The 16123-nt window shown below is 39.1% G+C and overlaps 1 protein-coding gene across 3 annotated transcripts in view; it reads right to left on the minus strand.

Annotated features, from left to right (window-relative positions):
- The window catches only part of NKD1 (NKD inhibitor of WNT signaling pathway 1), a 108460-nt gene that overhangs the window by 33258 nt on the left and 59079 nt on the right, over window positions 1-16123 (minus strand). For all 3 annotated transcript variants that reach the window (XM_072043725.1, XM_013101431.5, XM_005021581.6), the window contains one exon: window positions 7081-7138. In XM_072043725.1, the coding sequence (XP_071899826.1) occupies window positions 7081-7138 (58 nt within the window). The remainder of the gene's footprint in view (window positions 1-7080; window positions 7139-16123) is intronic.

Below are 16123 nucleotides of genomic sequence, written 5' to 3' on the forward strand. Positions count from 1 at the left end.
AGTCTCATGTTCTTTGGTGACTTTTGTTCCACCTGCCAAACTAAGCAGTTTTCTTTTGGCACTTTCCACTGCTCCTTCCCCCCCACCCCATGTTCCTTGGTACTCCTTCCAACTCACGGTAAGCAGCTTATCAGCTTCCAGCCTAGGCAGGGACGAGCTGCGTGTCAGACACTGGTGGCTGATGCCAGTGGGGCAGCCTCAAGCTGAAGGTATTTATTAGTGTCATTTTACTTTGTTTTGAGGAAAGGGTACAGCAGAAACCTCTTGGCAGCTGAAAAAAGTACAGCCAGCAAGCAGATGATCACCAGTCTGAGGTGATCACGTAGCATATACTCATGTACAGCAAAGCTATAGTAAGTGCAAAGGATTAGCAACAAGTCATTAAAATGCAGAATTCACATAGAGCCACCACAGGCTGACCACAAAAGCGCTTTTACGGTAGAATTATTTGCCCTGTTTGCAGTATCTGTGATGAATTGGTGTTTGGTTTAAGAAACGACAGAAAAAGGAAAGCCTATATCAATAGTACTAGGTGAGTAATAACAAAAGTGCTCAGATAAAGCAACTTTGCCTCTTTGCAAGATGTGATCTATGTGTTTTCTATAAATATGCTGATGTTTCATGCAAATAATATATAGGAAATTATTTCATTTATTTTCCAAGGCATGAATAACCATTATAACTGAAGACATTAACTAGAAAGGTACGTGGAGTTTGACAAAATTGCTTTTTGTTACACATTCAGACCCCAGCCTAACAGACTACATGAAGGTGTTGCTAACAAAGACTATTTCAATAGTTAGCAATATGAAGGCATTACTAACAACAGACTAACAAAGCACAGTAAAAAGTGTCTTGCATGCACATAGAATTTTCATGATACACATTTCAGAAAGTTAGCTAAGACTAGTTAAATTAAGTTTTCCTTTGCTGATGAACTTATAAACAATTTGGGCCCAAGTACCATACCTTGCCACCCTTCCTCTGAGTTGATAACCCAACAGGCAGTCTACCAATTACCACTTTTAGAAACAGTCATATCTGTATCTGCTTGGCCACAGATTCCCCGGGTGCCGGTCAGAGAGAGAAGAGATGGATGAAAGACTGACTGGACATACTAGTAACACATTTTGAGAAACACTTTGTAATACTAAGAATATAATTAATTATTATTCTGCTTTGCTAAATACAGCATGTCTCACTTGAGAGTTTAGAAATTCTGTAATGTCTTGTAAATGTGTGAAAAGTGCTCCAAGTAGCTCTTTTACAGATATCCAAGACAGATTTTTTTCAGCAACAACATGTGCTTTGAACTCTGCTGGAGGGCTCTCTAATATTTATGGGCAAAAAGATGACCTGAATAATTTTGTCCTTTCTGGTACCAGAAGAGGGAATGTTTTTTTATCTAGGGCATGGACGGCTGACAGTAGTTTGGATGTCTGGTTTAGGAAAAATATCAAAAAATGGGTTTATTGATTCAAGTCAAGTTCTGCCACTGCTTTCAGCAGGACCCTTGGATATCATGTTCACATAAGGCACCAGGAAGGCTTGGATCATCTCCAGTCTTCTGTCAAGAGAATAATAATGAAGACATCACATGCTAGACTGACAAACGAAACAGGGCACAGATTGCTATCAGCAGAAGAGGCAGCTTGTCTGACAGGTAAAGGACTAGATTGATCTCACAGAGGTGCAAGATTTCTAGTTAGTAGAAACACTTAAGTCATCCTTTTCAGAACAGTGACATGAGAAATCATATTATCACACAACTAATTGGGGTGATGAGTTAGGTGTCTCGTGAGCTTAAGGACTTTACCTTCAACTCCAAAAAGCAGCTGACGTGGACTGATAGCTATCTCCCATTGGACTCTAGAGAACTTGTATTGCCAGAAGTAGGAAATTGCCTCTTTACTGCAACCAGTCTGTGTCAGAGCAAGATTTTCCTGCTACAGGTTTAGATGTCACAGGCAGGTAAAATCAGTCCACCTTGAAAAGTTTCTAAACATTCAAGTAAATAGACGGGAAATTGCAGTTCACTTCATAAAGACATGGAATGGTCAAATAAGAAAACTCGCCTGGTCTACACACATTAGCTGTGATAATTTCCCCCAAATTAAGAGGAAAATAGGTGAAAATCGTTCTAGAAACAAAACAAAACACAAGAATGGGTGTCTTGAACGACTGATTAAAAACCTTGTTTGTACCTTGAAGAGAAAAGAGACAACTTGGATGGCATGGCTGAACACACCAGTAGCAGGTACCTTTCTGAGCCACCTGTGCAATTCCATGACAGAAGAGCAATTTGCTATTTGATGCCACATTCAATTCCTGCCTGCCATTTTGTCTTCCCTGATGAGATAAAATGGAAAAAACATCTTCCAATCTCTGTGCTAGTTTTTTGACTACTTCCAGAATCATCTCCAGTCAATTCGGTTCTGCCAAACTACTATTCTAACTAGTTACAAGGAAGGGAAAGTTCACGCTCTTTTATCCTAGATATGAAGAGTGATGAAGTTCATGCTTCCTGTGCAGACACTGCTGGACAAGAAAATTTATATGTTTGAGCATGAGAAGTACATACATAGCCATGGCAGACTACACATCACATGTACTCCAAGTTTGGCAACTGGAAGTCTCTGAAACAAAGAAGGAAAGCACTGCTGAACTTGGAATACAAGCTACAAATGATCCCACTATTAAAATTATATTTGATTGAATTCGTTTTGAATTACTAGTGATAGAGAAAGAAGGGCAACAAAGTAAAACTGTAAAATAATAGCAGACTAAGGTTTCCATTGGTTTCTTTTCTATCAAGGAGAATGAGCAGCAATATAAGAAAAATCTAAAAATTGCCAATTACAGTGACTTGCCCAGCAGCAAAATCAAAGGCAGGTGCTGAATATAATAGACAATACTGGTCAAACTGTTTCTTTCTGCACAGCACTCAGTAAACAGAGTCGCCACTATTGAGTTCTAACCTCTTGTCATGCAGCAACATTGAGTCAACAATCCGCTCTCATGGCTTAATGCTTTTGATGTTTACTTTGTTCTTTCTATAGTTCAAAAGAATGCACTAATGCACCAGTCCTCTTACCAAATACAATCTTAATCCCAGAATCCCGAGCCTTTTGCTGTTGGCCAGTTAAGTCTGTTAAGACGAAAGGATTTGATCAAGCTTTACATAACAACACAGAAGTTAAATCCAGCAAAGAGAGTTCTTTTTATCTGTACTGCTCAGACGGCTAAGAGATGAAAAAAAAAGAGGAGAAAAAAAAAGGTAATGAACTTGGCTATGTAAAACAAAATAAGGAATTCAATTATTTCTCTTATTGCCACTTTGTCTTTTCAGTGAGAGCCTTATGAAGAGCTCAGATTTATTCTCCAATAAGGTCTCTGAGTGTGAAGGCTATAACTCTTCCCTAACCCAAAGGAACTGTGGCACCTGCTGTGCTTTTTTCTTCTCCTTTTCCTTTTTTTTTTTCCCCCAAATCTTAGTAATGTTTCTTTTTTTCCATCAAGCATTTTCCTGATTAAAAAAAAAAAAAAAAAAAAAAAGAAAGAAAAAAAAAAAACACAACACAAAACCAAAACATTAAACTAAGCATTGTAGGTCAAAGTACCATGAGAGGAGAGGAGAACAATTTTGTAATTGGGAAATAGACGGGGGCAGCTTTGAGGAAAGGTAAGACCTAAATCATTCCAAGTAATTAATGCTATAATACTTCTAATTCAAGATTTTTTTTTCCCTATTTTTTTCCATCCATACTGTGTATTCATGAAGGTATAACATAGGCCAGTAATTAGATGCTTGCCTGGTACTTGGTAGAGGTGTGTTCAAGTCTTTATTGTCACTCATGTCCCATGTCAGCTCAGCCCAATTAACCATTTCTCAGTGTGTCACAGCTCCTGGTCTCTGAAACCAGTAACCAAAGCTTCTGGCTGATGCATAAGTGCATACACATGAAACAAATACGTGTTACACCCATACGTATGTAAAGCATGCAAGGTAACAAAATAAAGACAAAATTATTTTAGATGGAAAGATTAATATCCTTTCTAGAATATTAACTGCATTTTCACACTAAGCATTTCTATCCAGAGAAGAGTTCTGAGAGTGGTGAGAGAGGTCATCTTGCATTTTAGCCACACAGAATTAAAACTGTACACTAACAAAAGTCTCAGATCATGTTGCAGATTCACTAGGATGCAAATTTTGCCAATATCAGAATTTTATACTAACACTATCATTCAAGAATATTACACCAGTATTAAGTACAAAGTTACACAAAAAGGGCAAAAGCATCGTACTTCAACACAAGCTTTCAGTATCATCTACTAAGCAGAAGCAGCTTTTCAATTCAAGAGGTCATTCTGGGAAGTGGCTACGGCTGCCTGGCATGGAAAGCGCAGCCTGGAGATAGGAGAGCAGCAGGGATGAGGACCAAGCAGTGTTTGCTTGAGCGCAGGGTGGGAACAGTTACCTGCCTCCCAGCTGGGCAGATGCTACAAAACAGTTCTTCCCCAGTGGCAGCACGCAGAGAAAGGACCACCTGCTGCTATCTAACTCATCTTCACTACCCAGCTACTTCATAAGAAGCAAGACAGATCAGGAGTAATAATGTAAAACTGTCCTTGCCATTTAGCTGGAAAACCTAAGAGTAAGTCTAATAAAAACAGCACAGCTGCTCAATAGTTAGAAAATATTAGCAAACAGAATCTACAATACCTATGCAAGACAGTTCTTCACAACTAATTAAGAGATAATTAGAGGCAATTAAAAGGAAGAATCGAGACACAGAAAAATGAAATTATTTACCATACTCGCATTTAATATCCTGTGCTAAGTATAATATTGAAAATTTAAAACCTCGCTTTACTACAGTTATACCCTATTATGAGGGGAAGGGAAAACTGTGAAGTTAATACTGAAACACTTATAACAAACTGACTCCGTTGTGGCAATTATTTCATGTTGTTGCTTTTAACAGTAGCCTACTAGCACCTGCTCAAATTGAACTCCTATGTTACTGCCATGTACTAGGGAACCTTTTTTGTAAAGCAGATGTGATAGAAACACAAGCCCCAAGAAACAGTCTGTTAGCATACTTTACAGGTAAGGAATTTGAAGACAGACATTCTTAACATGAAGAGTCCTCCATGGTCTATCCCATTATCCTGACTGCACCTCAAAATTCACATTCTGAAGTCACATCTGGGTTTCATCTGGTGTGCACAACATATTCTAAGCACATGCATACAAACACTTACTGATGCTAAGTACTGTGGCTGCAATGCAGGTGATGCAGGCACAATTCACTCACTTCACTGAAACCCATTTTTCTGTTCAATGTGAAAAGTCATTTTTGCAATGGCTCATGCTTAAAATGAGTTTTCTTCCAGCAGCTCTTTGGGCTTTTTCAGCTCAGTCTCAGCAGGTCCCAGAGAATGAGATTACACCACTATTACATCAAAAGTGCTGCTATTCTGCAGCCTTTTTTGATCACTGATAACAGATTCAGCAATGGTAGAACAATTGTTTGAGATTTCTGTGCTACAAATCAATTGGCAGTCCTTGAATGAAATTTGATAGCAGAATCCATTATATTAAAGATGTTCCAAGAAATACTCATTTACATTTACTAGAAGAAAGCAAGAAGCAACTAATGACGCAGGCTGACTGCTCAAAGAAGAAAAGATGGAGAAGGTGTTATTAGCTTAGTTAGTATATAATAAAAATAGTAAAATAAAAAAAATAAAGTCAGAGTTACAGACATCATATTTTTAGGTATTAGAAAGGCATTTGTGGTAACCACCTTCCCACCAACACACACAATTTCACTTATATATAAGCAACCAATGAGTACAAGGTTATCAATGAAAAAACCTACACCACTGCCATGATTTGAACTTAAATTCACAATTGGATTTTGCCAGTACACAAAAGGAGAGAACCCTGCCTAACACTCTGACTTTGTAAGCATACTCAGTACAGCAAAGTCTTCCCTGAAGCACTGAACAATCTGCTGCTGCTAAAAAATATGCACACAGAGTCTTCCTGATCTCTCCAAGCACTACGTCTGTCCCCCTCTACTTGAGGCATTTATGGTCTAAAAAATTTAAAAAGAAAACCAATATAAAGTTGGTGTGAGTTTTGTTACAACCCTTGTCATCTTTTAGTCTCCACCACCAGGCACAAATGACTGGATTATATAAAAGACAGCACTTTCCAAGTAATGCTTGACATGGTTTGTTGCTCTAAATGAGTTAGGCATATTGTTTCCACTAGCCTGTAACATAAATCTAGCACACAGCCCGTACAACTACTTGTTATGCTAGAGAGTTTCCCAAAGAGTTTCTGAAGACTCATTTCCTTATTTGTTGAAAAGAATGACCGACAATGTACCCAAATTAGTTTTATCCATTCATCAATCCCCACTTGCACAGCTGAAGATCAAGGGGCCTTGACTATGTCCTCTGGCATGCATAATACGGGGTCCTTATTGAAGGTCCCAGAAGGCCCTGCCCACAACAGTGATCCCATCTCCATTGCAAGAGAGGCCTCAGCACAGAGGAAGAGAGTAGATGAACCATGGAAAGAAGAAATTATAGAAAGCAATGATGATTCCATTCATATTCAAGTGAAATATATTGTTTAGAAGTCTTCAATCTTTTAGAAATTAATGCAGGACTTTCCAAGTCTGGCTTGCGTATCACAGGAGGGTGTGTGACATAGCACAAAACCCAGTGCTAACATTTCCAGTGATTGACTGCTTCTACTGGAGACAGCACTATTTACCACTGCTTCCACTGCCAATGGAAGTAGCTGGACAAAAGGTTTGAGCCACTTAATGAATACATTTGGGTTCTGCGGTACAATGGGATGATTTTTTTGATTCTAGGATCATGGTCATAGGAGATACAGAAATAATACCCTAATCCTATCTTATCAGTTCTGCCAGGCAAATGACACACCAGCATATCAAGAGCTGCACTGTCATGTATACATTCCTATATCGATTTGCTCACTGACTTATTCCAATATCCCTTAACATTAACCAAGAAATTTTGTTCCTTAAATACCTTCTAGATGAAAGTGCTCATCACCAATAGTGTCTCTGTAGCCTTCCCCAGATAAATCCTGTTAAAAAGAGAGAGAGAATAAAAGTTAATGACAAATATACTATATATGAAATATTAAGGCATTAAGAAGATAGATAGATAGATAGATAGATAGATAGATAGATAGATATCAATCATCAGGATTAAATAAAAACATTAACAGGAGCACAAAAGCTGTTTTCCAGGAAAGAAGTTAATCACTTTATTGGTGGTAGTTAATGCATCTGACGCTATTTTAGAATGCTCTGGACATACTTTAGAACAAAAATTTAATGGAGATGAACAGATTGTACTGGGCAATAGAAAAAAGCGTTCATAATCAAATCCTTTTTACAAAATAGATTATAATATTTAGCATTTCAACATTCTGTCAATCAAGCTAGATAAAAAAACTGTGAACGGAAACGATAAAGGAGAAATAAGCCCTTCACTACCCACAGAGGAATGTTATCACTTGGTTCCACCAACAAACAGAAAACTTTCATATGCCAGAGGTCACCCAAGAAAAGCAGATACCAGACTCTGAAGAGATGCCTGATCCTTCAGTCCTGAAATTAATGAAATTTTGTCAGCCCCAGTATGTTTGGAGCAACACAGAAGCAGAGGCCATAGATATGCAGATGATCTTATCTCAGCCCCCCAAAAAAGTTCTCTAATGGTGCTGAAGTAGTAATAAAGGGCATCAGTACCATTTGGAGCTAATCCCACTTATAAAGAGCCTGAAGAGCATTTTTAGTCTCCTACTAGCAACAGATCTTTCCAGCTCCATCCCTCTGCCCCAGTTAAACCATAAGCAACCACAACTAACCTCACATTTTGCCTTCTTCCATTAATTCCGATCACTCCACACATTGCCTTAATGTCACCGATCTTACATTATAGTCACATTCCTTAGATTTCCACACACACTGATACTGATAAATATTTACGGTAAGAAAAAAGGATATGGTCCTAAAAAGTTGAAGTGCTACCATTCGTAGCCATTTTAACTTCACCTGCAAAAATATATCATGAATACAAAGCCAGCATTCTCAGCATTAACCTGGGGCTGCAAGTAGACAGTAGGAAGCTTTTTGCTTGAGGTAAAAATAAGAGAAAAACCTGTGAAAATGAATATCTGGTTGTACTCATTTGCTTTATTTTTTAACAGTTTTATCATGATGAATACAGTTCATCTCTTTTTCCCAAAGAAGCTGACAGAGGTTCTTTTCTAACTTCCACATGCCTAAATGTTATTCTTTGAGATTAGTTATCAGAAAGTAACTAAGCCACAAAAGCATATCTCAGGAATTCTTCAGTATCAATTTCTGCAGCGGCATTTTAAAAATCAGATTCCACAAATACTACTGGTTAGCTAGCCCAGAGATCCTGAGAACATTGTTCTCTTCATGAGCAGATACCCTGATAGAAAGCTGGAACTCTTGGGCCAAAAGGCACTGAGAAATGCTGTCAGCCTGATCCAAAATGCTGGGATTTTGCACAGCACAATGCTGCTATAAAAGCTGTCAGTCTGGATTTAGCTTTCCAAATCACAAAAACTTTGTTTCTTTGAGTTCTTGTTCCAGCAGAAAAGCCCCCTTTTGAACAAGTGCTGATTAATATCAAACCCTGACTTTAATATACGGAAGAAACGGACATAGTGAACAAAAAGAAGCCATGAATTGTTGGCATAACTTATCATATTTCTGCAGGAAGATGGCCTTTCCAGGGCCTTGCAAAAGTTGGTATACTTTCATTTGATAAAATTCCCCCATGTCATCATTTTCCAGGAAGCTGAGAGCACACCTGGCTGCTCTCACAGATAATGAGGTACCTAGAAGTGACTACATGGCATATACGGCCCTTCAGCTCTGTCCCACAGTGCCAAATATTTAATAGCTGCTTTTTACTGAAATCAAAATTCTTGCTCCTTCCCCTTTCTGCCCTCTTGGAAAAGCATTTCTGATTTTCTGACCAGTGACTATGCAGTGAGTAGGTATGAGCTTAATTGTGACGTTCCTCTGAGGAGAATACTATCTAGTTGGTAGCCTTCATCTCTTAATATTTTAAGAAAGCAAGCAGTGTGTCCGGGTAACAAATGTTGCCCTTGAAATAGTCGTTAATCTCAGCCTCTCCAAAACCACAAGTCATTATTTTTTTTAATGATTTTTCAAAAGATGTCACTTAAAATTTAGCATACATTTCTTGATGTAAAACGTACCATCATGTAACTCAATGGAAAGGAGGGAAGCATAGGCCAGCAGAGCGAAGCATTGATATTCTACAAACCAGCTGCTTTAGTTTCTCATTGTTAATCATTACATGGTTCTTAAGTAAATATATTTTATATTCTAGTCTAGTTTCACTCCTTTTCTAGCTCCTAGTTATTTAAGTTGAAGTAGTAACTTAATGCAAGGAAATTTCTAATAAGCATTTTCCCCTTAAACCATATTATTATAAATCACCATGTTCTAGAAAGTGTTTTTATGATGTACCGTAATATTGCTGTTAAATGGCATAAATTGACAACCATCCTGAAACTGATAGGGTATCATTTGAACGTTTTGGTGACATATTTAAGTGGAATTCCTCAGCTCCCATTCAAATGTGCTCAGTGAGAGTAAGATTGTGACATGTGCTGTCTTTGAGAGACAGGTGTGTATCTGAGAAAGGGGTGAGCAACTCTTAAGATTTTACAGGAAGGAAAAAAAAAAAAAAAAAGAGGGAGAAACGGTATCATTGATCATCAATGACTCTTCTTTTATAGGAAAAAAAAAGAAAAAAAAAGGAACCAAGAGAGTTTCTAAGACACATCACAACCTGGATAACTACCAAAATGTACCTGCTTGACAAAAGGGTTTTGGGTAGTTTACGCAAGCTCATACTCAACAAGTACAGAAGCTAAGCCAGTATCAGAGAAAACAATTTTGATTGCAGCTGGTTCTGCAGGAGGAGTATTCTCCCAGTCACCTGTAAAAACCGCCTTAATGTGAACAAAATAGCACACCTACCCCCAGCTAGTCTAACTCAGAAAACAGACCGGAGCAAGAGCACCGGGCAAGCGCGTAAAGCATAACCTGGAGCTCAAGAAATTCTACTGGGAAGAGAGGGCTACAGCCAGGTAGGAGTAGCTGACCCTAGGGAGAAATGTCTGTGCACAAAGGAAACATGGGCTCAAGGGGACAAAAACATTGGTGGTGGCTCCGCAGCAAGGGCCTCCCTGCACGCTGCACAGCTGCAGGAGCACGTCCCGCGGCAGGAGTGGTGCCGGGGAGAGCAAAAGCAACAACATTTAGGTCATAGGTAGTTGTACATCACTGTCCTGACACGATGTTTTAAATCACAACACTGCATTTTCAAACTGGAACACTGAGTCATGAAACAACCAAAACCAGATGTACCCTGTGAAATACTATATAAGTGAGGTCAGCGAGCACTTGAAAGAAGAAAGAGAAGAAACATTTATGTAGAAGGATTATTCCAGCATGCCACTTCTGTAGGCTCCTAAACTGGAACCCATTGAGAGTAGGTGTCTGTACCTCACCAGGAGTTTCCCAGACAAATAAGTTGGCCTGCGTAAGCCACTAACACAAATCACCCCAAACATCTAAAATTCAGACTCAAACATCTGCTTCAAAACTACGAACAGCTGCCTGCCCAGCCTGCATGGAGCGGACCTGGTGTCCCACGTGCCCCATTCGGATAGGTGCTGCTGTACACGGCTCAGACCAAAGAGGGTGGGGAGCAGAGTTAAGCAGCTCAACTCCCTCAGAAAGGCTGCTGAGCATACGCGTACACGAGGAAGAAAAGCAATCTTGAAAAGCTCCCACACCCCAGGGCTTCTATTCAGCTGGTTACAAGTCAGGCACTCATCACTCGCGTCCCACCTTTGCTGTGCAATCAGACTCCAATGAATTCTAACTCACCGGGAAATTTATTTTTTTAACCCCAACCTCAGCCCTGACTGCCCTGTGCAGTTTTCTTATTGAAACAAGTCTCTGGGACTTGAGGCCAGGACTCACTCCGGGGCTTCCAGCTATTGACTTGCTTTTCAGCAGCTCTCTGAAACAGCTGCCACCCAAACCCTCACCCACTGTTCCAGCAACGTGCCGGTATCACTCACTGTAGCCCTTCACTGCCTTGATGCCCTTCTGCTTCCACATTGAGGTCAAGCTCCTTGTCTTCACCTTCCAGGCTCTGCACACTTGTATTTGTGTTCACATCTCCCAGCCCCCATGCCCACTGGTTTCTTTATCTTTGTCACCACTGTGACAATTTCTTTCCATCCTGGCTCTACCTTTTCATGCCACTCTCCAAGATACCTACCACATAAAGGCCCAAGCCACAGAGTGAAAATAACATGAATTTTAGCAGACATGTTTGCTCTAATGTGGTGCTTAACACAGTTTTGCTCTTACTGTAAGTAGAGACAACTTCATCCATAGAATTATTAGGTATATTTAAGGGTAACCTTTGATTTAGGTAGGTTATCATCACAGCAAGCACATTTTTAAATTTGGAAGCCCCTACTCCCTATATTACAGCACAGCCAATACAGTGTTAATCAACATTTTTCAAAAAGGGGGTGTTGCTTTTTTCCAGTAGAAACAAGTCACTTTACCTCTCCTTCTTCAAACATCTCATTAAAATCCTTTGATTTAACCTTAAGATACTCAATTTTCAATTTTCAACATTTTTGGCAAGGAACACACACACTTTCTGCTTTAGTGAAATTCTTATCGAAGTATCATATTCACCACTTTTCCCAAGTAAAACACATGTAAAATGACAAATTGTCAACCAAGAAAACTTTCCTCTCAACTTTTGCCATTCTGAAGGAAATGTATTTTGTTCTCTCTTTATTCAGATATTGATGCAATAAAGTTCCAGTACTTTTTGAGAGAGCAAAGTTGAAGAAACATGTTTCACAACAGGACTGCAAGGGATAAGACATGTGGTAACTCTTGTGGGAGTAGATTTGACAGTGGTTTTAAAGCAGCTGCCAGTGAGAATGCCATGTATCCTATACACAAACTTCCATTCTTGACGTAGACTAAAAATGATCCCAAGAAATAGAGGTTCAAGAGAATGAGGATGCCCTTTGGTCTTTCACCCAAACAACTGAAGGCTTTGTCAGCTGTAAAGTGGCAATTCTGAGCACTCCAGTCTCACCTTTGGAAAATGCCAGGTTTCCAAAATGAAGTCTGATTCTCATATAGCAAATCCTTAGCATATTTGGAAAACCCACTCTCTCAAGGATGCTTTGGGAAACCCACCCAAACCCAAGAAAAGTGTTGTGGTTTGTGTCTGTTTGTTCAATCTTGTCCAGACGAAGAGAGGTAAGAGATTTCTTTTGAAAAACAAGGGATGGGAGGAACCTAGTTCCCCCCGTGGATATGTGAAATTTCCCATGGACCAGAAACATAACCATATATAACTATGGTCAGCTCAAGCCTAGCATTCACTACTAAAAACATATTCACACCTTTAAAAAAAAAAAAAAAAAGAAAAAAGAAAAAGTATATTTTAGAGTAATATTAGTAAAAAACAGATATTCAGATATCCAAGATGATCATCACTTGTTCCAAATATAGTTTCATACTTAGCCTTAAAACTGTAAAATTAAAGGTAATAAATTTTAAACCACTTGTAGTCAGACATATTTGGAGATGACATGTCCCTAGGTAAGCAGCTTTCACACACAGAAGCTCATGCAGTCAAATATGCATAAAATGGAAGTTTGTACACATAAATTTCTGCAATAACTCTAGTCACAGGCAAAGCACAAAGTGTTTTGGAAAACATTTTCTGTATGCATTTGGCTCTCATTTGAAGCCTTGATATTACCATCCTCTTCCAAAAATGTTTAAACATCCCCCTCTTAAGCCTTTTCAAATATACCATATGCTTCCGTAATAAAGTTGGAAGCTGTGTAAGGCGAGAGATTCCTTCCCTGTTCATAAAGTAACCTATATACATAGGGCCTTACACAGGTAAAGCACATATTCCAAGCCTCATCATAATGAAAATCAAAACGAGGCAAATGTAATGAAGAATTAAAGCACATACCATATAGAAAACACAATAGAGCAATACACATTTATGCCTTGGTTTAAGTCCAATGTTGAACTTAAGACATATTTTACCTTTGCACTTAAGACCAATTTTACCTTTGCAACTGTGAACTGCTTTCTTCCCTATCTTTTTTTTTTTTCTTCTCCTGTTTGTCATTCCAGATAATTTAATAGTAAGGACAATTCACTAGGATTCAAATTCCTATAAAGAAAATGTAAAGCAGCTCACACTTGGAGAGTCAAGGTGACTTCAACCTAGACCAACATTAAAATACACATAGCAACTGCAATAATGCAGGTTTTTAAGCAGAAGCAGCAAGCTCAACTTTCACGATGCTTTCTTTCTCTGAAATAAGAACCTGGTGCTCTGTGATCCATTACCGCTGGATTTTTCTTCCTCCACCAAGCATGGAGGCTTCTCTCAGATAAAATTTCTTTATAATACAATCACAGCAGGTAGAGTTGTTAGAAAAACTGTTTTCTCCTCTAAGACCTCTGATAGATGATCTTGAGCGTGTTAAGCTGCTGTGGTTTAGGATTTTAGTTCCTTATCTGCCAATATGGCCTCTATGTCTCAAGTTACTGTCTTACTGTCTTCCTAGCAGAGACGGCAGACTGCAATGAGTATAGCACATCAGCTACTGAAATTCACCTTTTCGTACCTTAGCACAAAGCTCACACTAAGACACCAGTCAAAAAACTACAGCAGTAAAGCAGCAACTCCCAACCATAATAACACAGTAACAGTGTTTGAAATCACAGCATCTAAACCCACCAATTTGCCAGAATTGGAGCCCCCACAGTCTCACCTCACAGAAGGTGACTGTAGAGCAGTTCCAGTTACTAGCAAAATACTGTGAAGATAAAAACAGGATGACCAAAAGAACCTCTAATCTCCAGTCACAAAGGAACATGGACTATTACAAGCTTACGAGGCAAAAAAATATCCCCAATACCTTTATATCATGTTGCAGACCCTCAGATGGGTACGAGCAGTAGTTACCACACACTTTTAAGGATACCCCATCTGTAGGAATATGAGGCTGATGAGGAAGCAAAAGGACAGAGCAGCAGGACACTTATGCAAGAGCCTTTATGAAGGACACCTGATGAAAAAAGTAAATATAAATATGGTGTTTTTTGCTCCAGGCTGTTTGCAACATGCAGGCAAAATCTCTTTTGTCCCAACCCAATGCCTGGACCAGCTTTCCATCAGGACAAAACACATACCCTTTCTTCATTCTTCTGACACATTTGCTTTCTAGCCTATGAAGATCAGGTAGCAGCAATGCTGAAACATGCTCTTTGCAGGTGGCTTTTCTGTCTCTGTCACAGTGGCAAGTGGGCATCCTCTTTTAGCGGCCAGCCACTGTGATGTGTGTTCAACAACAGCTACCAACCACTTAACGTGAATTGTAAGATTCCTGTGCTCTGTTGAAGATGTGCTAGTGAGTATATATACTGAATACTAGATGGAAAAAAAAAAATCCATGGGAGAAATAAAACCCAACAATATCTTAAAATAACGTGGATTTTTTTTATTTTATTTATTTTTGCCAACTACAAGTAAAAGTGCCAACAGATAAAATTATCCAGTGTGCATTAAACCTTGTAGTTAGCGAGATGACCCACTGAGGGGGCAGTTTGGTTTAGGTTGTTCCAGTTTCAGGACAGAAGATTACTGTTCCTATGATGTTTTAACCCTGGATTTCATGGTGTTTTAGAGACTCCTGCTAGCTGTTGCAAAGTGACTTCTTCCATTAACATGATTATAGGAATTCTAGAACTATTATGGCTTCTTTTCAAGGTGACAGGGTAAGAGACAGTTTTTCAAGGACTTCTGTCAAATAACAGGTTATATAATTGAAAGCAACTGTACGAATAGACCTATGGATTCAGCAGTTACTTTCCAGATGAAGGGTCCAACCATCTCCAGCTAAAAGATCTTTTTATTTGAGATGAATAACTGAAACAAGAAATGACTGCTTTCTGCAAAATTTAAATTCACGTTGAAGCTACTTCGGAAGGAAAAATGAACTCACTTTACTTTGTTCTTCTAGCTGTCCTCTAACCTATTTCCTGATTGCAAAATCAACTGTCCCATTTCCCCCAAGATCTCTTCTTCAATGTAGATTATACTGATGAACAAGTCTGAGGACATGAATGAGAAAAGACAAATCTTCATCTAACTTCCAGCCTGGGAAGCAAAGTAACTCCTCCAAATTGCTTATTTTGGGCTTCTTCATCATAGCAGACAGATGGGCGTAGCTGTATAATAAATCTGGTTTTCTGTTCAACTCCCTTTCATGATAGATTTAGTTACCAAGAAACTCTTTAACAAACAGACGTAAGTGCAGCGAGGTGATTTTACCCAGGCACATGTGGAGAAACAAGCATGCAGAACATGGCTATAGAGCTCGACTACAAAATAACTTGCTCATTTAAGATGTGGTCACTGAAATCAAGGAGACTCTTTCTACTGGCTTCAGTGACCATTCCAGATTTAACATACAGCATTTTGAAACTTTCTGGTGATGATAGCCTCTATCTTCCTGTATGGCACAGGTTTTCATACAGTACAAGGGCTTAAAGCTCCCCTAGAATGATAATCAATGCTCCTCTATTATGTTTATGGCTTTAAGTCCTTTCCTGCTAATGGATGACGTATATTTATGCAGCTGGAGGAAACCTGGATTCAATAACTGCTCCACCACAGACTCACTGTGTGGTGTAGGGTAAGTCACTTAAATCTCTCTGTGCCTTCATTTTTCAACTGTAAAACAGAATTCTTGATGCCCACCTTTGCAGAGAGCTCCGAATCCTCAGGATGAAAACATACCCTGCTAAATAATATTACCTTGTTAGGAAGCACAGGTGTGTGACCCTGGACACATATGCTAATGTTGATCCATAAATCTGTCAACAGGAGGTGCTGGCAAAACAGATGGTTC

Source organism: Anas platyrhynchos, chromosome 12, assembly GCF_047663525.1.
Source record: "Anas platyrhynchos isolate ZD024472 breed Pekin duck chromosome 12, IASCAAS_PekinDuck_T2T, whole genome shotgun sequence".
Lineage (NCBI taxonomy): Eukaryota > Metazoa > Chordata > Aves > Anseriformes > Anatidae > Anas > Anas platyrhynchos.